At 44.4% G+C, this 26,569-nt stretch overlaps 2 protein-coding genes across 3 annotated transcripts in view; one reads left to right on the top strand and one right to left on the bottom strand.

The window, feature by feature from the left end:
• LOC119526654 (small proline-rich protein 2E-like) overlaps positions 1-26,569 on the bottom strand; it is a 215,214-nt gene that overhangs the window by 74,013 nt on the left and 114,632 nt on the right. The window contains exon 1 of one of the 2 annotated variants that reach the window (XM_037825954.1): positions 19,676-19,736. The exons of the other annotated variant lie outside the window; for it this stretch is intronic. The gene's annotated coding sequence lies outside the window, so the exon portion shown is untranslated. Of the gene's footprint in view, positions 1-19,675; positions 19,737-26,569 lie in introns of those variants that run through there. 2 annotated transcript variants of the gene reach the window in all.
• LOC119526657 (small proline-rich protein 2E-like) lies at positions 12,933-13,967 on the top strand. The gene is made up of 2 exons (XM_037825956.1): positions 12,933-13,013; positions 13,731-13,967. Exon 2 carries the CDS (start codon positions 13,752-13,754, stop codon positions 13,965-13,967), a length of 216 nt encoding a protein of 71 aa, XP_037681884.1. The 5' UTR covers positions 12,933-13,013; positions 13,731-13,751.

The following is a 26,569-nucleotide window of genomic DNA, read 5'->3' as shown; positions in this document are numbered from 1 at the left end:
TCTTTTAGGATGAAGAAAACCAAGAGAGTTTATTAGGGGAGAGTACAAGCTTATATCGGGCGGTTTAGAGGGCGGGGTAGCTGTAGAGGTTAAAGGCTTGGATTGGTTCTGAGAGGGCGCGGAGGTTGATTGAAAAGGGGCGAGAGTTGCTCCCGTAACGGTGTCTGGCAACAATGTATGCGCACCGGTGGTGATGGGAGTTGCACTGGCAACGGGGACTGTCCGGGCAAGATAAGGGAGTGGGGAAAAGGCGGTTCCCTCCGGCAAGCCTCCCCTAACATTGGTATTTTGGGTGAGGAAATGGGGCCTGCCTCCGGCCTCACTTTCCCAGGCCCAGGGGGCTGTGGAGGGCGCTGTCACCCGTACCCACTACCCTCCCCAGGGGTGGATCCGGTCCCCCAGCCCAGGCCCACCAAGTTGAAGCACGTAATCAGTGTCCCGCATTTCCCCCTTCTTTTCTAATTAAAGGAAGAAGCTTACCGGAGAGGTCCGCTAAGGGATGAGGGAAGGGGGAGGTCGGGGAGGGGAAAAGGGGTTGACGGTGGCTTAGCGAGGCTGGAGCTCGGCGTTGGTGTGGCGCCCGGGCGCTCGACAGGGGCCTTGCTGCTTGCGGGATGGACGAGGGTGGGGGGTTTAAAGTTGGAGGTTCAGAGAAGCTGGAGCTCGAGGTTGGTGCGATGTTCAGGTGATCGAGAAGGGCCTCGCGGTTGGCAGGTTGACCGGTGGCGGTGAGGTCGCGGAGGGTTGGTTGTCATCTCGGAGTAGGGAGCGTCAGAGGTGGCGAGTCGCTGGTACTGGACTTGCACGAACGAGGAAAAAATAGCATCCGTTTGTTTCCTTACAAGCTGGACAATTCTGCGGATAATGCAGGGTCCTAAGGTGAGAGCTAGAATAATCATTAGTAGGGGGCCGAGGAGAGGGAGGAGGTATGGGAGAAGGGGGGTAAAGATGTGGGACCAATAGCTGGTGGCTTCACGGTCTTTTTTGCGTTGTTCCAGTCCCTCTCGGACCTTTTTTAGGCTGTCCTCGGCGAGACCTGTGGAATTGGCATATACACAGCACTCTTCTCCTAGGGCGGCGCAGAGGCCTCCTTCTTTGAGGAGGAGAAGGTCGAGACCTCGGCGGTTTTGGAGCACTACCTCAGAGAGGGAATTGACAGAATTTTTAAGATGGGAAATAGCGTCTTGTAGGTGACGAATGTCCTCGTCAACAGCCGCCCGGAGGTGAGTTAGGGCAGAGTCTTGACTGGCTAATGCAGCGATTCCGGTGCCAGCGCCTGCAAGACCTAGGAGGGAAGTAATTGTGAGGACGGTGATGGGCTCTCGCTTTTGCAGTGGGGCAGAAGCTGCAGTTGTTTCCAGGTGGAGGAAGAAGTCTTCCTCGCTGTGGTATAGGACCCTAGGGATAAGGACAATTAGGAGGCAAGTTTCATTAGTTGTATTGAGGGTTTGCACGTTAAGGCAGGGGGTAAGTCCTGTAGAGGAGCAGAGCCATTGGGAGGAGTTATGAGGGATGAGAAATTTTGCAGAGCTGCTGGGAGATGAGTAGTCGGCACAAGCTGTGAGGTTGGGAGAGTTACTTGAGCGAGGGCGGATGCACTTTCCTGTAAAGGAGACTGAATGAAAGGTTAGGGGGACGGCAGAGGTATTCCAATTGCATTCCGAGGGGCTGTCCTCTGTGTTTTCTGAAAAGGAGAGGTTGGAGGCAACTGGCTCATACAGGGGGGAGGAAGTGGAGAGGCAAAGCCAACAAGAGGAGGTAAGATTGGGGTTGGAGGAATTCACTGAGGTGAAGGCCGCTTGGATAAGGCTGAGGAGGGGAGAGGAGTAACGGGCGGGGGGCGGACGAGGTTGGGGTGGTGGTGTTGGCAACGCGCCGTTTGCAGCTGAGGTGCGGCTGGTTGGAGCTGAGGTGCGGCTGGAGAGCTGTGGAAAAAGGGGGTTAATGACTTTATTGGGACCAATGGCAGAGGGGTTTTTTTGTACAGCCTCCTTTTTTACAAGAATAAGGGAACCTGGGTCGACTCCTTTCAAATAAATTCTGAAGCCCCAGGTTCGACCGAGTAACCAGGAGGGATCATTGGGGAGCTGCACACTGAGATTTAAATGTGAGCAGGTACCTGTAGGTGCAATCTGGTGATGGCCTCCATAGATACCCCAGTTAATGGGTTCTTGAGGTGGTTTGCAGTTAAAGGGTGCCCATTTTAGAGTTAGGTAATGATCAGTGGCGTAAGTCTCCCACTGAGTGGCTAATGTTTCACATCCCCAATATGCACAGTAGTATTGGTTGGGGGAATTGCAGTACTGTTTTCCAGGATTTGAGGATGGGCACATATAATATTGGGCTTGATTCCAACCAGTGGGGCGTACGGAAGGAGTGGGAAATAGATCAGTTGCGTTGACAAGAAAGGAAGGTCGCCCTGCTGTAACCTGGGTTTGTATAACTGTGGAATCTTCCCACCGTGCCAAGGTCCATTTCCAAGGCTGGTGAGGGGAGTGGGGCTGGTAGACAGCCTGGGTAGAAGAGGAGAGAGCCAGCATGATCGTTAGAAGGGAAGCAATGCTCGGGTGGGGGTTATGGAGGTGTAGGGGGCTGGCTTTTGCCCGTCTATAGAGGCGTATAATTTCTCTGATTTCTTGTTTCTCCGGGGTTTCACTCAGACTGGGGTCCAGGCTCAGGTGTACTGTTGTCATCTGGTGCGTTATGCTGCGGAGACGGCGGCGTTCTCGTCTCGTTAGACGCGTGGTTGCTGGTGGCGGGCCGGATTGCCCTTCCTGGGATCCAGATTGGTTGTGCTGCATCATCTGGGAAAACACAAGCAAACCCACGCCCCTGGGCGAGGAGTGGGGAGGGACCCTTCCAGGTATTATTCTCTGGGTCCTTCCAGTAGACCATCGGGGCCTGGGTGGGCCTATACGAGGGCCCCCAATGTTTATGTAGGGGCGAAAGCCCTTCCTTATTGAATGTGAGTAGATTAAGGTGAATAAGGGCTGCTATGATAAGGTCCCCTGGAGTTGCCTGGGGGAGCATTGCCCTCTCTTTTTCAACTTGTGTTTTTAAGCGGCGATGGACTGCTTCCACAATGGCTTGCCCCTGTGGATTATAGGGGATGCCGAAGTGATGGGTGATGTTATATAACTGAAGAAAGGCCGCAAAGGAGGCACTGCTATAGGCAGGCCCATTGTCCGTTTTTATGTCCCAGGGGACTCCCATGAAGAGAATTCCCTGTCTTAGGGCCTTGATACAGTGTTTGGCCGTTTCCCTGGCGAGGGGGACTGCATAACACATGGCTGAGAAGGTGTCAATCATTACATGTACATACTTGAGGCGCCCAAAGGACGGAACATGAGTTACATCCATTTGCCATCTAGAATTGGGTTTTAGGCCTCGTGGGTTGACTCCCTGAGGTTGCAGGGGGCCAAGCGGCGCAAAGGGCGCACAAGTTGCACAATTGCGGACAAGATGTTTACAGGTATCTAGGGGGAGGCCACATAAATGATGCAATGACGTAGCCGAAAAGTGAAACCTGGAATGCAATAACTTGGCCTGGTTAACAGCGTCCCCCGGAGGGGCCGCTGTGTGAGTTAGCATAGCTTGGGTAGTCTGAGCTGAGACCGCTTGGTCTACTATACTGTTGCCATTAGCCAAGGGCCCCGGAAGGCCTGAGTGACTACGAATGTGGCTAACGAACCAAGGATCCTGTCTATGCTCTAAGATGCTTCTGAGGTCAGAAAGTGCTTTATCGATGGCCGAGTTCCCGGGGAAAAAGGTGGAAAATGCAAGGACTCGGCAGACCTGATATGTGTAGAGGCTGTCAGTGAAAATGTTTACTGGGTGGTTGCAGTGGGCGTTTAGCGCGTATGACACTGCCAGAATTTCCCCCACTTGGACTGAATGAAGGTTGACATAACTGAATAGGCGGGGTTCCGGATGGTCCTGCGAATAAGAGAGGAAGGCGAAACGGGTTTTGGAGGCATCAGTAAAGACGATAGTGGCACCCGGGATGGGTGCAGAGGAGGGGAAAGGATGGAAGGGGCTGCGGAAGGGAAGCTTGGCGAGTCCCTGTAACAGCCGATGGCTAGGATAGTGGCAGCTGAATTCCCCATGAAATCCTTCTAAAAGGATTTGCATGTCCGGGTTGTCACGTATAAGCAGGCGGGTTTGGCCTGTGTCTAGGGGCCAAACAATTTTTTCTGGCGGCTCTCCGAATACATGAACAGCCAGAGTGACTAGATCTGAAGCTAGGCTGATCCAGAGCCGCACTGCGGGGCAAATTTTTCTAAGCCGGCTTTTAGCAGGGTGCACCCAAAGTAGAGGGCCTTCCTGCCACAGGCAGCCCATGGGTGTGCCGGGCGTAGGAAGGATGAGTGCTATAAGATTGCCCTCTTTAGTGCTGAACCTGTTGAGACAGCAGGCGGCGAGTGCCTTGTTAATAGCGGCAATGGCTTCCTTTGCCTCCTGGGTGAGCTTAATGCGCCGGGAGATTGCTAGCGGCGGGGCTTCAGGGACACTCAGCAGCATAAAGAGTGGTTGGAGCTGTGCGGTGGTGATCGGCAATGCAGAGCGGAGCCAATTGATCTGACCGCAGAGCTGTTGAAGCTCAGTGATAGTGACCCGATCCGGTATGTCCAGCTGGGGAGCGGACGGGGCAATGGTTCTATTAATACTAAACCCTAAGAAGGCTAATGGTGGCACAATTTGAACTTTATCGGGCTGAACCGTAAGGCCGAGGTCAGCTAAATTAGTGGTGAGGTCTTTGAGGATTAGAGGAAGCGCCTCGGCGTCCTCAGAGGCCACCAAGATGTCATCCATGTAATGGATGAGCATGGCCTGCTTTCGCAGGGGGGCCACTGCGTGATTAACATACATTTGGCAGATGGCCGGACTGTTACGCATCCCTTGAGGGAGGACTTTCCATTGGTACCTGCTAGCCGCGCCCGCGTGATTGGGGACGGGAACTGTAAAGGCAAAGCGCGGGCGGTCTCGCTCATGTAGCGGGATGGAAAAGAAACAGTCTTTGATGTCAATGGTGGCTACATGATAGTGGGCCAGGATGGCTACCGGATGGGGGAGGTCAGGCTGCGGGGAACCCATGGGAAGAATATGCTTATTGATTTCCCGCAGATCATTGAGGAGCCTAAATTTCCCTGTGGCTTTTTTATGAATAACAAACACTGGCGAATTATAGGGACTAGTAGAAGGCTCTGTGTGGCCAGCGTCCAATTGTTCTTGGACAAGGGCTTGGAGTGTTACTAATTTATGCATGGGAAGGGGCCACTGCTCCACCCATATAGGTTCCTCAGTATCCCACTGCAGAGGAACGGGCGCTGGAGGTGTTAAACGAGCAGTGGCGCACATTATTGGGGGGGCTGCGTGGTAAGCACTGCCCCAGAGGCGGCGAGGATGTCACGGCCCCATAAAATTTGGTCTATGGTGTGTAGAAATAATGGGCAGAAGGTGCCTGAGTGGCCCTCTTCATCCTCCCACTTAATGGGCCCTATGGCCTGAAGAGAGGTGGAGTACCAGTGGCTCCCACTACCGAGGGACCATCGAGAACCATGCACATGGTGGCATACTGAGCGGGCATGCAAGAGACCTCTGCCCCTGAATCGAGCGTGCCCGTGTACCATTGCACCTCTATTCTTAACTTACGAGTAGGCTTTTCTGGGGTGATAGGGACTGTCCAGAGAAGCGTTTTACTGCCGGTGAAGTGATTAGTTTTATTAGAACCGGCCGGCACGCTGCCTCTTAGGGGCGGGGCTGAGGCTTGCCCCGCTTGGAGTTTAAAGCTTGCTCAGTGCCCTGGCGCTGACTGCCGTCAGGGCACCAGGGATAGCAGAGGTTTTTTAAGCTATCCTTGCTAAGATCTCTGGGGCTGCTCTTGCAATCGCGCACCCAGTGATAGCCACGCTGGCAGCGTGGGCAAGGAGTGGGAGGGGGGCGCCCATTACGCTGCATGAAAGGCGGGCGGTTGACTTCTGCATTGGGGCACTCCCGGGCAAAATGACCGCTCTGCCCGCACTTAAAACAACCAGTGGTGGTGGCTAAGGCGGCAGTGACAGCGCCAGGGACGGCCTGGGCTAGGGACGCGGCAGCTGGGTCACAGGCGCTGCAGGCGAGTATCCAATCGCATAGGCTCTTCTCCCGCAAGGGAAGAATAGCCTGCTTGCAAGGGGGATTGGCTCCCTCGAGAATGAGTTCTCGAGCGAGAGCCAGTTGGGCCTGGGGATCATTAATCTTTCGAGCGCAGGTTTCCTCAACCCTAGAGACAAAGGTGGCAAAAGGCTCATTTGGCTCCTGGAGGAGCTTGGTGAATTTAGTAGGCCGACAGGCGGAACAGTTGGCAAAAGCTCGCAAGGCGATTCCCCGAAGGATAGGCCAAAAGGCGGCAGGCGCATTAATATAGACGGATGCATTTATAAACGCTCCCGTGCCTAAGTAGGCTTCGGGGTGATGATAGACTCCAGTGGCTGCGTCTTGCTCGCTTTGCTTAGCTGCTTCCGCCTGGAAGTGAGCACGCCAATCTACAAACTGGCCGGGGTTAAGAATGGAACGGGCAAGCGAGGCCCAGTCTTGGGGGAGGCAAAAGTTCATGGCGATATCCTGTAGTAATTGGGAAGCGTATGGGCTACCTAACCCGTCTTCCTTGACGGCCCTGCGAAGCTGCTTGATAGTATCAGAGTCAATGGGATACCAGTCATACGGTTTCTGTGGTGTGGGGGCAAGGTTAAGAGGAAAGCAGCGAAAAGCACGAGAGAAAGGAGGACGTGCTTGCAGAGGGCTTGGCGCGGGAGTGGGGGTAGGGGGAGCGTTGCCCCAAGGGTTGCCTTGAGGTGTAGAAGGCAGCCAGGGGTTGTTAGTCGGCAGGGTGGGAGGAGCGGCGGCAGCTGCCGGTAGCGGCTCCGAGGGGGAGCTCGCCGGAGGGGGAGGCGGAAGTGGGAGGCCCCAAGCGTCGCAAGACGGCGGCGCGGTGGGAGTGGCTGAGGCATAAGATGGTGGACTAGCTCCGTCCTGTGAAAGGGCGGGGCCCAAGGCATAAGATGGCGGACTAACTCCGCCCTGTGAAAGGGCGGGGTAAAGCGCATGCGGTTTCCGGCCCAGCTTAGGGCTGACGTCATCGCCGGAGCACTTCCTCCCCTCGATGGAAGAAGAAGGAGGAAGTTCGCCATCTTGGCGAGGCTTAGTATTGCTTTGTTTTTGGGGGGCGACTTCGAGCGCGTTGTTAATTTGCTCGACTAAGGATTCTGTGTCCGAATCGTGGTCTACATTAGTATCGCTGTCTGAATCTGTAGACTGGGTTGATAGGGCCTCCTTGGATTTAATGGGGCCTCGATCAGGGGGAAGGGAGCCTTGAAGGCAGGAGCGGACGGTTATTAAGGTGGGGAGCAAGCCGGGAGGGAAGCGCTTGCTCTCATGTTCCATGGCGTTGGTGACCCGATCAATAAGGCGATCATAAGTAACAGGGTCCCAAAGATGGCAAGTGGTGAGCCATGGGTTAAAGGGCAGCAGGAGGTCCCAGTATACCTGCAGCTGCCGGACAGACACTTTACAGCGATGTGTGTCTAGGAGACCCGCCAGAGCGCGAACTTGGGGTGCTTGGCGTGCAGATAGACGATTACCCATAGCGGAGTGAGAAAAGAAAAAAAGGGGGGTTGATTATAGAGTAAAGAAAATGAGGTAAATCGTGGCCGCGAGGCTGAAGGAGACGGTGAGAATAGAAGGCAGGACCCTCTAGTAGCGAGAGCAGTTTGGGAGGGGGGCGGTTGCAAAGAGGCACACCGCGCTAAACAAAGAAACAAAGACACAGAGGACCACAGCAAAGTAATGGAGGGGAAGAGGGAAAGCTACTGTAGGAAGAGTGTTAGGAGGAATGGGGGGGATATAGGAAGAGAAGACGAAAGGTAGTCGGGGGCAAGAATTAGGTTAATGCGGGAAAGGAAGAGCGGCCCGGGCGCGGAGCGGCGTGGGAGAGGCAGCCCCAGACGTGGAGCGGCGAGGGAGAGGCGGCTCCGCGGGGCGGCGAGGGAGAGGCGGCCCTTACTTTGCAGGCGAGGAGAAGGGGAGCTGGAGAGGCGTCCGGGCGAGCGGGTGGTTTTACTGGACCGCTGCGTAGAGAGGACTTTTAATTCCAGGGGCCCCACGTTGGGCGCCAGTTGCGGTCGCAGTTGACTCGTCTGGGGGAGGGTGGCGGCCGGTTGCTAAATCCTAGGCTCCCAGGATTGCTCCGAGGGTACCAGCGGCGGGGGCTCTTTCCCGGAGGCGAGGGCGAGGCGGGGGACTTGGCCAGGTCCCCGGCGGGAGGCGTGCAAAGTATGGAGGGCGGCGAGAAAGGAACAGGCGGGACACGTTTCTTTTAGGATGAAGAAAACCAAGAGAGTTTATTAGGGGAGAGTACAAGCTTATATCGGGCGGTTTAGAGGGCGGGGTAGCTGTAGAGGTTAAAGGCTTGGATTGGTTCTGAGAGGGCGCGGAGGTTGATTGAAAAGGGGCGAGAGTTGCTCCTGTAACGGTGTCTGGCAACAATGTATGCGCACCGGTGGTGATGGGAGTTGCACTGGCAACGGGGAGTGTCCGGGCAAGATAAGGGGGTGGGGAAAAGGCGGTTCCCTCCGGCAAGCCTCCCCTAACATTGGTATTTTGGGTGAGGAAATGGGGCCTGCCTCCGGCCTCACTTTCCCAGGCCCAGGGGGCTGTGGAGGGCGCTGTCACCCGTACCCACTACCCTCCCCAGGGGTGGATCCGGTCCCCCAGCCCAGGCCCGCCAAGTTGAAGCATGTAATCAGTGTCCCGCAATTATTAAAAATTCTTGTTTTTCCTTTCCTGTCATTTTCCATATAGAAATTATTAATGGTAATCCATTAGAAAATTAGAGAGTGAAAGTAGTAAGAAGGGATCTAGGGCTATCTTAATATTTAATGGCCATGAATCCAAGGTTTTTATAGATAGATAGATAGATAGATAGATAGATAGATAGATAGATACAGACATTGAAAAGGGAGATATGTGGCTGGTGTGTGTGTTTGTGTATGTCTGTGTGTAAGTGCAACATATTCCGTGTCTCAGGTCTCAGACGTTCAAACTTGTGAAAACATCCATCCCTAGGAACCACATTAAATCGTGTGGCAGGTGTTCATGTAGCTGTCCCATGAGGAATCTGAACGTTCATGTTTACCACCCTAGCCTGTAAGGCAACTCCTGCCTGTGATGTTGGGAGCATCCAGCCTGAAAAGTCTTTAGTGTCTGAATTATCATGATAAGCAACCATAACTTGGTTATCTGGCATTCCAATCCCACCGGGGCAGCTAAATCACAAATTTTGGATAATAGAAATCAGACATTTACCTAAGGATTTGTTTTGGTTGTGATGTGAGGCTATGGGGATTGGTAGGTGACCTGTGGAATGAGGTCTCTTCTTTGTTATCTGAGGTACTTGGCATGTCCAAGAGTCTAAAGGACACATTTGGTGATGACACTGTTTGTAGGGTCTCGAGGTGCTGAAGTGGAGGCTTTGTCCTTGTGTGGTCATGGTCAAGGGTGATCTCAGCCCAAATCCCTTCCTTCCTGATAGGGGCAATGACAGTTCTGGGAACCCAGGGACTTGTGTCATTGAGAGAATGTGATACTAGGTTGAGTCAGTGCTCCGGTACTCCCTGGAGCACAGCTGGTGACTGCTCCCTCCAGAGGTTTTGAGTCTCTCCTCTTCCTCTTCCTCCTCCTTCCCCACATATCCCCTCTTCTCCTTCTCAATTAGAGAACTACATTTTTGGAAAGATCTCCAATCATTTTCCCAAGATGAGGAGGTGCTAGCCATTTCAATTTAAATGTTTAATACATAAAATTTAGTCAGACTCACTAATTCCCAGAAGAGTTAACAAGAAATGAAAGAACTAATCACTAAATTCATTGGCAGCTTATGTCTTGAGTGACCCACAAGTGGCAAATTGGATGGAAAAGAGTTATACATTGAGGAGTGAGAGGATAATGTGACAGGTTGTTTGGGTTGAAGGGCTTAAGAAGAAGAGAGAATAAACATGGAAACAAATCAAAAATATTCCTGTCTGTCAAAGACCTAAAAGTTTCTTTGAGAGAGAGAGGGGGAAACCAAAGTTACAAGAAAACATGTAAGATCAGCCTAAGTGTGCTCCTTCCCTCCACCCCCCACCCCTCCTAAACCCCCTCCCTCCACCTTCCCCAACCCAAAGATTTCAGTCTTTATGTGCTCTGGTCCTCTTGCCCCTCTCCAAAGCTACTCTCAATCATTTATATATCATTGTGTGACTCTAAAATGGTATCTTATATTTCTTATTAGTTTAAATAAGAAATCTGGAATAAAACAATTTGTTTCCTGGTAAAAGAATTTCAAGTGCACACAAGCAGTTCAGGGGCACGGTAGGGGCAAGTGAGGTGGGACATCCTGATAACCACTAACAAAAGTGTCAGCACATTCTGCAGTGACACAAAGCTGGCTTTGTAACTTTATTCAAAACAAGATAAGGCCATTTGATTATCCATGCACAAAAAGAAAATTTTCATTGCCTGAGGGACACAAGGGAAAGAAGGATAGTCCAGGTCCAGGACTAAACAGAAGAACTGTGGAAAAAATTTTGAGCAAAGACTCTGAAAAGGTAGCAATTAAACCACTTTTACAGGATTAAAGGACTTATTAGGGTGCCATTTTCCAAACTTCAGTTATTCCTATAAGGGCCCTCTTTATTTGCAATAACTAAAACACTACATGCACCATATAATTTACTTAACAATATTTACTTTAAATTCACTTTATATCAACTTTTAAAATGTTTAATTTGATCGGTCATAGGCAATAATATCCATGTAATGGGAGGTGTGATATACAAATTATGTCGTTTAATGCTTAATTAACATAAGCATACAGCTGCTAGTTAAGTTATTGTGTTCACCACCTAGAACATATCCTGGAACACACATGGGAATCCTACCACATTTAGGAGATACTGCATTCTTTTAGAACTGATGACTGCCTTTAGAGCATTTCCTTTGTAGAGCAGGTGAAACATTTTCAAAATGCTTTTCCTACATTACTTTAATCCATCTTCATGAGGTCACCCTCATTTGTGAGACAGAAGCCCTCAGGACAGGGAGTGTGTGTTTCTGAAAAGACATGAGCTGGTACCTAATGCTCTGCCCTAATTGCATAGACATGTCTGGATGCTGGAAGAGGAGGCGCCAGAAATGACAAAGGCTCCATCGGGGACTGAAGGAACAATAAAAGCAGATACAGGCTTCCCAGGAGCGCCTGCTGCCATCTGTGGGCAAGTACCAGAACAGTGCACCCTAACAGCCTATGCGTCTGCTCTGGATTGTAGGGACCCACACAGGCATGCTTTGGTAAATGCTTTTTAGAAGATGGCATGTGAGTTTTGTTCACTTCTTCCCATTCCCTAAAGTGATGATGAAGAGGGAATTAAAATTTAAAAACCTCAAGTACACAGACTTGAGGGCAGCAAGGGAGAAAAGCACTGAGGAGACAAGATTCCACTTTGGAATTTGTTCTGGGAGAGAGCTTCAAAAAGGAGGGAATATAGGTCAAATCAGGGGTTCTATGGTAAGAAATAAAAAAAGAGGGGGACGAATTTGGGGCAAGAACAGAGTCAAGAGAAGGCCCAGTGCATTCACCCCAACCACAAGAAACAGTTATTATTTCCCCTGTTTATAGAGGAAGACCTAAACCCAGAGAGGAGAAGTGGCTTGTCTGTGGTGAAAGTTACAACTAGGGCCAGGCCTCAGGTCCCTCTGACAGCTCTCCTTCCTCCAGCACGATGCTAAATTTGAGAGGAAAGTAGAGGTGTAAATGGGTTTATTTGACATGTACTTCACTGTAATGAATATAGGAAAATCCTAAAATAAGTGAAAATTATAATGAAATGATTATTAAACAGTAAGAAGTTGTAAATGAATAGAATTAACATTAGTGACTGAAGTCTTAATAAGCAGATTTAAATTTACCAGTTGTCCTGTGTCAAACAAATTGCATAAATAATTAATAAATATAAATATATCTAAAATTAGGTATTTGATGACATTGCTAATTAGATTGGATTTTCCCAAGATTCCAAAACGGGTAGAGAGTCAAAATATGTGAAAAATCCTCTTAGTTCCCCTCAAGTAAGACATAGAAAGGGGTCAGTTGGGAGAAGTTATGTAGAAGCAGGTAGCACACCATATTAGGGAGAGATGAGCCAAGAGCTTGCCTTTTGCTGTAGACCCAGAGGCTGAGCTGCTGGAACACCTGAAGTGTATTAGGTGCTTCTGTGGTCCTAGTGGGTGCCTCAGGACCTGAGGAGGTACTGCTTTTATGAAGGACACAGGAATCAGCTTTATTTATCCTATTCAAGGACAAGAAACAAGTGATAATAAATCCTGATGGTCCCAATTTTGCTGGATGTTTATAAATGTCATTCTGGGAAGGCTGTTGACATGATCTAAAGTTGTACCTCAGTCCATTTTTGAGAAAGAAAAGGAGACTTAGACTTGCAAGCCACAGGAACAAGGGAAAATATATTGTTAGAAGAGATTGAGGTAAGGAGAAAGATTCCACCAGGTTGATTGGCAGCTAGTCCCAATTCAATCCAGAATGTAGAACTAAAGCAGGCCACATTTATGATGCAGGGAGGAGCAAGACAGGAAAATGTTGTCTTCCCCAGTCAAGAAAAAGACTCTTTGGCCACCAGAGAGAGAAGCCCCCAAATTCCCCCAAAGCCATAATTTACTGAAACTGAGAACTAAAGCAGGGCCTGTGTGAGTCAGGAGCACTTAACTCAGTGAGCAGTCCTGAAACAGGATGTTTCCTCTTGTCAGAATCCCTGTCAAGCCAGTTAACTTGGATTTCATTTTTGTTAGGAAATTATTAGACCAGCCCAGTTGTAGGCCGCTCCATTTCCTCTGGGTGAGGCAGCAAGTCATATAAAAAGGACCTCTGCTGCACAGCTCCCAACTTCCTAGGACCTGATTCCTGATCTACCTGGAAGAAACTGGTGAGTCTGATTTCCTTAGTTCACCTGTTTCTTGGTGCTCTCAAATATTTAAATTTAATCTGGAGACAGCAAATTTAGTGGGTTCAAAGTTATGATCATGGGTTTTATGCTATTTGGTTGATGAAAAGTAAGGGTTGGGGGACAATATTATACTTTTTAGCTTGTTTTTTGTAGATATCTGTATGGAAAAAGATGTTACTAGGAAAGCTTTGATTTGAATATGAGTAAAGAACAAGGAATTTTTTCTGCTTTTCATCTTTTCCAAGTCCATCCTGCTGAGATTTCAAAGGTCTTTAAAGTTGTGAGACCCTTGAATTCTTCACGAACAGTGCTTTGTTCTGTATACAAGCACTGAGGTCTCATGAGATATATTGAATATAGAAACTGCTTCTGAGGTTGCAATGAATTTCAGAACTTGGAACTACATTTACTGGAGATGTTATTTTAATGCAAACAATATTACTTGCTGCTTTAGAAGAAGAAAAACTTTTTGGATAAATGGCATGAGAAAAAAAAGAGTTTGTCTAGAGACTATGAAGCAATTTGATAAAAAAAAAAAGGGGGGGGATAAACCAGAAAGTCATAAAAAATGGAGTTAAGAGATTAAAATATGTTCATGGAGATTGGAGAGATAATATCCCAAGGTAATACATAAGCTTTGGCTTCTCTGTCTGCAGGAGTTCCTTCTTGTGAACACTGTCCTATAATTCCTTTCAGATTCCCAGAGACTCCGGAAAGATGTCTTACCAGCAGCAGCAGTGCAAGCAGCCCTGTCAGCCACCTCCTGTGTGCCCACCTAAGTGCCCAGAGCCGTGCCCACCCCCAAAGTGTGTGGAGCCATGCCCACCCCCAAAATGCGTAGTGCCGTGCCCACCTCAGCCATGCCAGCAGAAATGCCCTCCTGTGCAGCCTCCTCCACCTTGCCAGCAGAAGTGCCCACCTAAGTGCAAGTAACAGCTTGAGGATTCATCAGGATCATGAAAGAATGAGGACAGTTGTCTCGCCCAGTTCCCCAGCTCCACCTTCATCTTCTCATCAAAGCCTGTCACAGATACAGATGGAGCTTCTCCATCCTTAGCCTGTGATCTGCCTGTGATGATTCCTGACAGCAAAAGGTTTCCTTCCTGGGGCTGTTACACTCTTATCCTTCAGGAGGTAACTGAGAACAGGCATTCCTCAGCAGAGCCAGGATCCCAGAGCTTCAGAAGGACAGTGGCTTACTCCCTTGTGGTCATCAGAGGATTGTCTTGATGTCTTCTGTGTCCACTTGGAACCTGGGCAAGGCTTTCCACCACCTGAGCAATTGTAACTTTCAGTTCCTGAATAAAATATATATTTTTTGTGATGGAATATATATTTTCTATTCTGTGTTTGTTAGCAATATCATATCATAAGTTTCGTTTGTTTCTGTCTTTTCACATGAGAAAAGGGATTAAGGAATTAAATTTAATACAAATTGAAACAGAAGGAGGAATCTACTCTATAAAGCTTTAAGATATAATTTCCCATTGAATCTCAAAAGCTTGTATATTAAATTAGGAGCCCCTTGAGGGCAGGGTTCAAGTGTCAGCAATTCTCTCAGAGTAGCAACTGACTTTTTCCCAAAGCAGCCTAGTTAGATCATTAATAGGGGCGTCAAAGGACAGAATGTTGAAAAATGTTCTTATGGGATTGGCCAGAATGTCATAAACTGAGTCTTCCTTTCAGAGGATATCTTTTGAATTATGCAGCATTTGTTGCTCATAAAGAGTCGAATTTTCTCTGGTAACTATGAGAAGGAAAGAGTCTTGCCAATGAAGGCCAAATTGCTGAGACGATGCTAAGGAGGAAGATAGAGGAAATAATGCAGTCTCCTAATGATAGTGTTTTGAGATCAAAGAGCATTCTTGGAGACTGAAGGATGATGGCCCTGCTCATTAGATGGATTTTGACACGATGAAAGTTCCGGGATGTTCCACTGAACATTGTCATTGGAAATTTTTCAGATTTCCTGAGACATAGGAAGCATGTCTGACCAGTAGCAGGAGCAGTGCAAGCTGTCCGTCCAGCCATCTTTTGTGTCCCTACATAAGTGTCCTAAGCCCTTCCTACCCCCAAAGTGCTCAGACTCATGCCAACCTCAGAAGCATTCACCAAGGAAGTGCCTCCTCCTTAATCCCATTGTCCTCTTCTAGAGGACACTCACTTGGCTCAGCAAAACTCCAGCCCCATCCTACACAAGTGTCCACTCAAAGTCAGTAATGGTTTTAGATGTCCCAGGCTCAAGGGAAAAAAAGAACTAGAACTAGTCTTTTCAGTAAGAAGACTCCATCATCTGAAGATGATGATGTCTTGGCCACAAACCTCCAATACTTGACCTGCCTGAGACAGCATTAGGCAAAGATGTGAGTCTTTGGAAAACACCTGGCAAAGGACCATGCTCAATGATTTTAACTTTCCCAGAGCCTCAGACTAGAGTCATGATTTCAAGCATAAGTCTCTCACAGAGAACCATCAGATGAATTTTCATTATCTGTGAACTGAACATCTAATTGCATCACCTGGACTATTGAAGCATTCATTCAGCTTCATATGAAGCATATTATGGAGGAACAGAAAATTTCCTCTCTGAAACTGTTTGTGCCTAGATTCAGCCTCTCATAAGTAGCCAACTATAAATATTTAAAGAACTGAGTCTGTGTGGTAAGGCTTCTCAAGAACTTTTTCTATATCGGTTCAAATTCATTTCTGCTCTTCATTTGTTAAGTAATTTGGAATAAGATATTTAATTCCTCTGAGCTTCAATTTCCTCATATTCAGAATGTGAAAATAAAAATCTTGCCCTAGATATTAAATGACTTAGCACAATGTCTGAAATGGATTCTCCCCTAGATTCTCCAGAAAGGAATGGAAACTTACAGACAACTTGATTTTAGCCCAGTGTGCTGAACTTCTGAATTCCAGAACTGTAATATAATAAATTAGTTTTGTTTTAATTCATGAAGTTTGTGGTAACGTGTTACAACAGCTTTAGGCAACTAGTAGATTTAGCATCCTATGCTCTCAATTTATAGATGTTAATACTATTGCAATTATATGGAATTTGTGTGAATACCTGGGTATTCTCTGCCTTACCTCCTAAACAACATACTCCATGTTCTCTGCTATAGCCCCTGTACCTTGTATGATATCTGCTACAAATCAACAATGACCATATATCAAAGAAATAAAAAAACCAACTACCTCCTCTTTTAGAAATTAGTAGACATTTCTTGCCTGGTGTTGCTGGTGGGTCTGGGATAAGGGATTTAATTTAAAAGACAAATGGTGTGGCAGAGGCCATATATACATCTCCTCTTCTTGCAGGACACATTGTCAGATGACATTTCTCAGTCCAGGTTGCAATTATTAGCAAATTCTGGCCAGTGAAATGTGTGAAAAAGTAGTAGGGTCACCTGAAGACTGAGTTAGTTTGGAAGGGTGTGTCTTTTCCAGTTCTCTCTTTTCCTGTAGGCAGAGCTGAAAGCAGAGAAAAACAAGACCCTAGAAGATGGAAGACTCATGTGAAGGAATGCATATGTATTCATAAAAGATGGGTGAACAAAGGCCCATGCCAGTATGCATCAAAACATAATATGGTTGAGAAATAAATATTGATGCCGATCTGTATTAAGCTACTGTGAAAGTTATTGATGGTTGGGACTTTTTTATGTCTATGCAATAACAAAAATTGGGATCTTGAAGTTGAATGTTATTATAATAAAAGCCTAAAATACGTGCCATTAGCTTAGCAGTTGGCCAGTTGTGATAAGAAAACTGATATTAGAGACTGGAAAGATGATGACCCATATTAAACAGTACCAAAACACTCAGTAAAATGATCGCCTGCAATGCTTCAAAGGGGACCACATGCATTTATGGCTGTAGCAGAATTGGCTGGAAATAATGAAAGGCTTAATGAGTACTGCTGACTATTAACTGTCTTTGATAGGCTACTGAAAAGTTTAGGAAACGATTGACCTAACAACAAAGACCTAAAATATGGGAAGCAAAAACTGACAGAATTTTAGGGAGAGAAAAACAACTTGACAACATTAATTGGATACTTGAATATCTGACTTTCAATAATTTATAGAACAACTAGGCAGAATATCAACAAAGAAATAGAGGACTTGAACAAAACCATAAATCAACTAGATATAACAAATATCTATAGAACACTTCTCCCAACAATATCAGAATACCCATTTTTCTCAAGTGTGAGTGAACATTCTTTGAATAGACCATATATTAGACAATAAACCAATCTAAATAACTGTAAAAGGATTGAAATCATAAAACATATGTATTCCAACAAAGGAGTATAATTAGGTATTAATAGAAAAATTTGGGGAAATTCACAAATGTATGGAAATTAAAAAACACACTTCTAAATAACCATCTTTGGTTCAAAAGTGGCTGAATCCAGGGCAAGATGAGATGATTTATTTATATAGGGCTTAACTAGGGAAGAAGCCATGTTCAATCCCCCTTCTGGCTCTATAAGCAGAAAATACTCTCTTTTCTTCCTCTCTTCCACAAAGAACTCTTTGATGATAGCTGAGACTTTGAAGAACAGGAACTTAATGGTAATTTTATCTGTTCCCCTTGAGTGGGGTATTTCTCTGTTCTTTTTCTTCCTCACACATCTTAAGACCCACATCAGCAACACAGCACAACAACCAGCTCCTAGGAGGAATTTGAAACCCACAGTATTGCATCATATGGAAAGGCAATATGGTTTGGGAAAAAGAACACAATTTTCCCACCCATTTCTGATAAATGGAATGGCTTACCACCTATGGGATAGTTCTACTGATCTCTCTGGAGCCCTGCATGATCCCACTTCTGGCCTAGCTCCCACACTTCCCTCTGTGCCAAATGGTTTCTTCCCCATTCCTACTTGTTCACATACTGCATATCCATCACATCTCACCTCATAGGATACTTTGGGGAGGATTGCCTAGAGGAAGAGTTCTGTCTTCCCAAACTGTCATAGCACTTTACTTGCCCTTATTGTAAGTAAATAAGTGATTTATGCTGATCACTTTGCATGTTGACACACTGAGAACTGATAGGGCGGAATCAATAATCTCCATAGTCAAACTCAAACTGATTATTTTTAAAAGAAAGGTATTCCCGGGAGCTATAACTCATGAACACTTTCCATAGCTATGACCAAACTTCAATAACAGGGAAAAAGATACCAAAAATGCCAAGGAGGTTCCAAGAAAAAATAAAACTTGAGTGAATGGCATGAAGTTCCAAGTAAAGAGACTCACCTGCTATGCAAAGAAAAGCAGGCCATCTGGTCACTCAGGTCTGGTGTGGTGTCCCCAGTCAACTGGCTTTTTATACAGTGAATGAGCCCTGACTCAAGGAAATGGGAACTTTTTGAGCCAATGTGTCTTCATTCCTCACCTGTCAAATATGATTCACTTCACTCCCCTCATTTACCCTTTGGCTCAGATTTTGTGATGAAACCACCCATTTGACATTTTTTGGTACTTGCTATCTGACAATAATGTCACCTGTAACTTATCCCCACTATCCACCCTTTGCACTCAGGAACAGTGTTTATTGTGAGCATGGGTGGTCTGAAAGAGAGGATAAAGCTCTCGGACTGCTGGAACCAGAAGCATATCCGTCTTCTGGAAGGCTGTAGTCTTTTAGCACAGACAAGGTTGTTGGGCTGCTCAATGTTTCAAGTGTATATGAAGATAAACAATAGGTGTTCCTCATTCTTCTGGGATGTCAGGGGCATTATGGCCTGAATTTCCAAGTGGAAAAAAGCAATCACTATCTATCACTCAGTGGATCCAGGTCTGGGAGGGGAATGAAGAGTATAAAATATTCTTTTGGCCTTAAAAAAGCCTTCACTCCAAGAAAGTCCTCAGGGTAAACAGCAGACAGGGCAGGGGGACCACAATCAGGGAAGAGAGACCCTATTCAGTGAAAACACTGGGGAAGGACAGTCAGGTCCAGCATCCCCAGAACAACCTGGCTCTTCTAGTTTATCCATTAGTTTTATCTAATGTGACAGCAGGCCCTGAAGACCATGCATCTCATGGGAATCCCTTCTCTCAAGGTGACTCAGGGACAAGAGAACAGGAATACCTGAGTCCTTCCACCAGAAATTCCTCTGCTCAAGATTTGATGAAACAGAAGTCACTAATTCAGGCCTGCCTTCATTACATAATCTATTACAAGGTGTTGTCTTTGGAAAATCCGTATCAACCTTCAAACCCAAGTGTTTGGATGATACCTTCCTCCTTACCTCCCTCACTTAAATATGAAGCACCTGCTGACTCCACAGCTGGGTCACCTCCCATGAACTTGAGCCCAGACCAGCCAGCCACCCCAAGAAGATCCTCCCTCTGGGTTCCCATAGCCATTGTTATTCCCTCCATCCCCACACTGAATTGAGATTACACAATGAATGAATGAATGAATGAATGAATGAATAGCATTACTTGCAATAAGAGATGAGGGTTGCTTTGAGAACTACTAGAAAGTTACTTTTAAAAGGAAACACTCCCTTATAACAAGACTCATAGGATGAGTTGAGAAAATATTAAGGTCTTAGCTTTCCGCTAGTTTTTCCATCCATCTGCTTCCCTCTCTGCTAGAATTTAAGTACCCACCTCACTTTCGGCTGGGACAACTGCCTCCAACGTGCCTAAATTGAAGCCCTCTTGCAATAATATTGCTGTCCTCCAGGCTGGGGAGAAAGCCTTTCTTCACTCAAGTCCCCTCTCTATGGATCCTGCAAAGAGAGTTCCAAGAACCATTTACTGCTGGCATTTTGGGATTCTCAGACCTAAGGCAATCTGCTTCCTGCTCCCTGGTCCTCTGTGTTACCTGCTTTCTCTAGAGCCTGTCTGACCCGAACCTCACTCTGAGAATGCCTCTCATGTCTTTCCTAGACCACATCCCTTGGTGCAGAAGGAATCTCTCTCTCATCTAATATTCCTTTCTAGATTTTGACTTAATACACTGCCCTGTGTCTCCTTTGTTGTAGCCAATGCCTTTCTATTTCTAGCTCCTAGAAATTCTCCTTTTACCCTTCTTCCTGTTGTCCCTCTTTTCTTTTTTGTCTGCACTAAAAATAGTTGAATAGTTGGGTGACAAGGCTTTTTCTACTATACAGAGAAGCTCAATTTCATCAGCAGTACTGGGTTAGTTAATGAGTTTTCTTGGAAGCCAAGTGAGTTCTGATGGTAACTAGCATCATCCACATGCCTCTGACTTTCACACTGGTTCCCTTCTTAGGGTAATAGGATGCTGATAATTTTCCTTTTTCCAAAGTCTGACCTTTCTTGGACTTGCTGGTTAACTGTTTTGGGCCCAGTCTCTGAACCCATACAAAATCTCTCAGCCCTACCTCTTATTCCACCCATTCACATGGACCTTTCCATGTATGCTTGGATGGGCTTCACGTAGGAGTCTCCTGGCAAAGTCATCTCTCCAGACCATCCTGCACTCCTCTCCCTTCCTGATCTAAGAATCATATGATACTGCAGTGTGGGGCACCATGGAATGCAGTGTGTTCTTGCATGTACAACCTGGAAGTGTGGGGAGTTTACATATGTGGGGCCATGCTTGACACATGATGTATGTGGTGGAGGGGCAGGAGGTTAACGACAAGTGCTTTCTGCCTTCATCTCCAGGACAGAGAATTCTTAGACCATTTCTTAAATATCCTTAATAAGGCTCATGGGATTGACCACCGATTGTTCTTGGTGATGTGCAATTTCCCTGTAATCCTTTATCCCTCTTTCCTGGGATCACATTCCCAAATAAACTCCCTACACACAAGGCTTTAAGTGTCAGGCATGGCTTTCTGGAGAAACCAAGTTAAGATAATCATGAAACAGGGACATGATTCAGGAAGAATAAATATAAATGCAATTATCCAGGGGATGGAAATCAATGACCAGACCATAAACAGATGCTTACTGCAAGAATGTTGGACTTGATCTAAGAGCCTTATTCTGAAGTTTGGTGTGTCTAAGAGTGCTCCTTTCTCAGCTTACTCCTGGAATGTGGCAAGATGAGGTTAAGGAAAGAAGACTGTCTCTGTTAAACATCACCCCAGGGAGATTAGGGACTGAAGTTTGGTGACGATGCCATGTCTTACCATGATAGGTTCTGAAGAAAATTTAATGGAGTGGAATGAAGGGAGGAGCCATTTATCTTTGTAGTGGTTTGGCTCCGTCAGCTTCTGGGGCTGTTCTATCTTTGAGTCAGGTACTGCTGCTGGCCAGAAGAAGGAAAAACTTGGACAGACACTGTCTAGGTGGTTACTGGGGAGGTGGACACAGGGGAGGGGCCCAGTAGAAGAAGAGAGTGATGAGGTAGCCTTTGTGGAAATATGTAAGGTGCTGAACACTTGCTTTTCAACCTGTGAAGATATTATTTGAGCTCCTAAAGCCATCATTATGACATTGGGTGACTGCCCCTCCCTTCCTATTTAGCATTTCTCCTTACCAGAAATTTGCTTTTTACTACAAAGCTTCTTCCTTGGTAGGCCATATTCAAAGAAAATACCCCTTTTCTTTTCTTAAGCAGCAAAAATTTTGGATGCATTTTTCAAAATAGAGAAGGCAGACCAAATTTTTGAAATTTTGATCACAATAATTTTTCCTTTTTGTTTTTTACTTATGAAGTTCATGTTAACTCAACTGCCACAGGAAATGAAGCAAGTGTTGTTCAGGGAGAGTGGTAGGATTTAGTCCACCTTCTTTGAAATCAGCATGAGGGAATTTGCTCTCAGATGGAGACTCTCTTGTTCTCATTCTCCTTGAATTTAATTTTGTCTTCCTAATCTCTATGAGGATTTCAAAATAATCCACCATAAAATAAACCAAAATCATATTACACAATATCAACATCTTCTGCCTGCCACCTCAGAAAAAGCACAACCCATCAAATGTTCTTATTCTATCCAGATTCAAAACTTAATATTATTGCTCCAAAATAGATGTGAATCTCAAGAACTCAGCCTCAGCCACGTGGGGGATTGCAGCCCCAAATGGTAGGATGTGGAAAATCCCAAGATGGAAAAGGATCAGTTATTTCTCAAGCTAAAACAAAGTCGTCTAAGCTACATGTAAGGGACACTGCTTCGGCTGATGATCTGCACCAGAACCTCTCCACTGGAACAAGTACTCGGGACTGGAGACTCTGCTTAACCTAGCAATTACAATGACCAGTGGCAATGAAGAATTTTGAGGTTTCTGCAAGTCTAAATCAAAGGAATTCTCTCTCTAATTCATTCATTCATCTGATTACTGGGTGTTTACAATATGTCAAGCAGTGTTCTAGACATTTAGGATACATTAGTAAATAATAGAGATTTCAGACATTACAGAGTTCACATGATATAGGGAATTGTGGAAATAAACAATGAAGAAACATGTTGACTAGGTAAATTGTTAACTAAATTCTATGGAAAAAGAAATAGTAATATAAGCAGTTGGAAGCACCAAGGAAATAGGGGTGGTGGCTCTGTGTCTTCTTTGAGAAGATAATGTTTGAATAAAGAATTGAGGTGATGAGGGAGTCAGATATTAAAATATACAAAAAAAGGAAGCTGCAGGCCGAGAGACTATCTGATATAGATATCCCAAAGCCAGAGTCTCCCTGGCTTGTTCCAGGGGCACTGTGGCTGGACTGGAAAGAGTAAGTGGAAAAGGGGAAAGGGCCAAAGGAGGGCAAGTTTGTCCTCTACTTTAACTCCTTGCCATCAACCTTTCTTAGGACATAACAAATCTTTCTTCTTCCACAGGCCCTCATCTGAGCTTCTCAGTCTGCAGAAGCAATCAACTCAGAGTAAAGTATACTAAGGAATGTCTCCTTAGATGCCCAAATGTTACTTATATTCCTTGCACATTCTCATTTTTAAGAGCTTCTTCTCAAGAGAGGAAGGGTTCCTTATAAGGGTGGATTATAGTCACCTATAAAAGCCCTTTGAAGAAAAGGAACACTGCCAAGGAAATGCTCTATTAGCTGACTTTAGTTCCTAATATGTGATAAGAATACCACTGAGTTATTCTAATTTGGCAAATAGAGAATTGTGATTTTTAAAATAAAGGCCTTTGTTAAAAAACTACACTGAAGAAATATAGTAGTCAAATATTATGGTACAGATATATGAGGTTATGGTAAAAATAAAGTAAATTGGAACACACAAGTAGAAAAACAATGGAGGGTAAAAAGGTACCATGCAATTAGTAATCAAATAGAGGTGGGGTAACAATATTAATATCAGATAAAATAGCCTTTTAGTCAAAAACTGTTGCAAGGAACAAGTTAGGTCACTGTATATTGATAATGGGGACAATTCAACAAGAAGAGATAACAATTATAAATATATATGCCTTCAACACCAGAGACTCAAAATATAGGAAGCCAATATTGAAATGCTTGAAGGGAAAAATACATAGTTCTACATTAATAGTAGGAGATTTTAATATATCATTTTTGATCATGGATAAAATAGCTAGACAGAAAATCAGCAAGGTAATAAAAGACCTGAATGATGCTATAAACTGACTAGGCCAAACAGACATATACAGAACAATATCCAACAGTAGCAGAATACACATTATTCTCTAGTGCACATGAGTCATTCTCTAAGATAAGACTATAATTAGATCATAAAATAAGTCCAAAATATAAAAATATTGAAATCATATAATGTACCTTCTCTGATCACGATAGAATGAAGATATAAAAAACAATAACAGAGGGAGAACTGTTAAATTCACAAATATGTAGAAATTAAATAACACACTCTTAAATAAGCAATGGGTCAAAGAAGAAACCACAAGAGAATTTAGTAAATTATCTTGAAGGTGAATGTAAATGAAAATACAATATACCAAAACTTATGGAATACAGCAATGGCAGTGCTGAGAGGGCAATTTATAGCTCTAATGCTTATATTTAAAAAGAAGAAAGATATCAAATCACAGATCTAATCTCACAACAGAAGCACCTAGTAAAAGAAGAGCAAATAAACCCAAAGGGAGCAGAAGGAAGGAAATAAGATTAGGTTAGAGCAGAGATAAATGAAATAGAGAATAAAAAATAGAATAAATGAAACCAAAAGCTGGTTCTTTTTAAAGATCAATAAAATCAACATTTAAGTAGACTGACAAAGAGGAAAAGATAGAGGGTTCAAAGAAATAAAATCAGAAATGACAATGGGGGCATTACTACCAACGCCACAGAAATAAAAAGGATTATAGGAGGATATGATGAACAAGTGTACACCAAAAAATTATATACCCTAGATAAAATGCACAAATTCCTAGAAAATCACAAAGTACCTACACTGCCTTAAGAAGAAATAGAAGACCTCAACAGAACAATAACAGCCAAAGAGATTGAATGAGTAATCAGAAAGCTCCCACCAAAGAAAGGCCCAAGACTAGAGGGCTTCACTGGTAAATTTTACCAAACATCACAACAGGAATTAACACCAATCCTGTTCAAACTTTTCCAGAAAATTGAAAACAAGGGAGCACTTCCTAACTCATGCTATGAGGCCAGCATCACCCTAACACCAAAGCCAGATATAGATTCCACAAAGAGGAAAATTACAGACCCATATCCTTATGAATACAGATGCAAAAATCTCAACAAAATACTAGTAAACCAAATCTGAAAGCACACTAAAAGAATTATATACCACAAGAAAGTGGAATTTATCCCTAGTATACAAGCATAGTTCAACAGTAGAAAACCAATTAAGGTAAAACACCACAATAGTAGCATAAAGGGCAGAAGTCACATGATCAGCTCAATTGATGCAGAAAAGGCTTTGGCAAAATCCAGCACCTTTTGTTGATAAAAATGCTAGGAAACTAGGAATAGAAGGAAACTTCCTCAATATGATAAAGGGCATATATAAAAAACCCACAGCTCACATCCTACTTAATGGTGAAAGAAGGAAAGCTTTCCTTCTAAGATCAAGATTAAGACAAAGACACTTGCTGTCACCATGGTTATTCAACAGTAGACTGGAAGTTCTAGCCAGAGAAATTAGGCAAGTAAAAGAATAAAAGGCATCCAAATTGGAAAGAAAGAAGTAAACTTTCCCTATTTGCAGATGGCATGTTCTTATATAGAGAAAATCCTGAATAATCCACAACAAAGCCACTAGTGCTAATAAATGAATTCAGCAAATTGGAAGGATAGAAGATCAACATGCAAAAATTGGTAGTGATTCTATACACTAGTAATGAACAATCTACAGATAAAATCAAGGAAACAATTTTCCTTACAAAAGCAATCAAAAGAAGCAAATATCTAAGAATAAATTTAACCAAGTGTGTAAAGGAGTTGTACATGGAAAAGTACAAAATATTGCTAAAAGAAATAAAAGAAAACCTAAGTAAGTGGAAGGACATTCCATGTTCATGGATTAGAAGACTAAATATTGTTACGATATCCCTTCTACCAAAGCAATTTACAAATTGAACACAATCCCAATCAAAATTCTAACAGTGTTCTTTGTAAAAATGGAAAAGATAATCATCAAACTTACATGGAAAGGTAAGTGCCCCGAATAGCCAAAACCATCTGAAAAAGAATGATGTTGAAGGACTCACACTTTCTGACTTTAAAACTTATTACAAAGCCACAACAATTAAAACAGCATGATAATGGCACAATATACAAAAATTCACTCAAAGAGGAACAAAGACATAAATAGAAGAATGAAAACTATAAAACTCCTAGAAGAAAATATAGAGAAACATCTTCAGGACCTTATATTAGGCACTGGTTTCTTAGACTTTACAACAAAAGCACAGGTGAAAAAATGAAACATAGATAAATGGGACGTAATCAAAATTAAACAATGGTGCATCAAAGGACTTCATCATGAAAGTAAAAAGACAACCTATGGAATAGGAGAAAATATTGGAAACCACATATCCAATAAGAGTTTAATATCCATAATATATAAAGAAATCCTATAATTCAACAACAAAAAGGCAACCAACCCAATATAAAAATGGGCTAAAGACTTGAATAAACGTTTCTCCAAAGAAGATATGCAAATGGCCAAAAAGCTTATGAAAAGATGCTCAACATCATTAGCCATTAGGGAAATGCAAATCAAAACCACAATGAGATGCCATTTTGCATACACTAGAATGACTACTATTACAAAATGGAAAATAACAACTATCGAAGAGGATGTGGAGACATAGGAATTCGTTCATTGTTGGTGGGAATGTGAAGTAGGGCAGCCTCTGAGTAAAACAGTTTGGTTTTACTTCATAAAGTTAAGTATAGAATTACCATATGACTTGCCAATCTCCTTTGTGGGTATATACCCCAAAAAGTTGATAGCAGGGGCTTGAACATATATTTGCACACCAATGTTCATAGCAGCATTATTCACAATTGCCAAAAGATGGAAGCAACCCAGTGTCCATCAACAGAAGAAGGGATAAACAAAATGTGGTATATAATACATTGGAATGTTATTCATCCATGAAAAGAAATGAAGTTCTGATACA

This window comes from Choloepus didactylus, chromosome 2 (assembly GCF_015220235.1).
Source record: "Choloepus didactylus isolate mChoDid1 chromosome 2, mChoDid1.pri, whole genome shotgun sequence".
In the NCBI taxonomy this organism is placed as follows: Eukaryota; Metazoa; Chordata; class Mammalia; order Pilosa; family Megalonychidae; genus Choloepus; species Choloepus didactylus.
The sequence above is the reverse complement of the archived record's forward strand: the minus strand, read 5'-3'. Positions and strand labels throughout refer to the sequence as shown.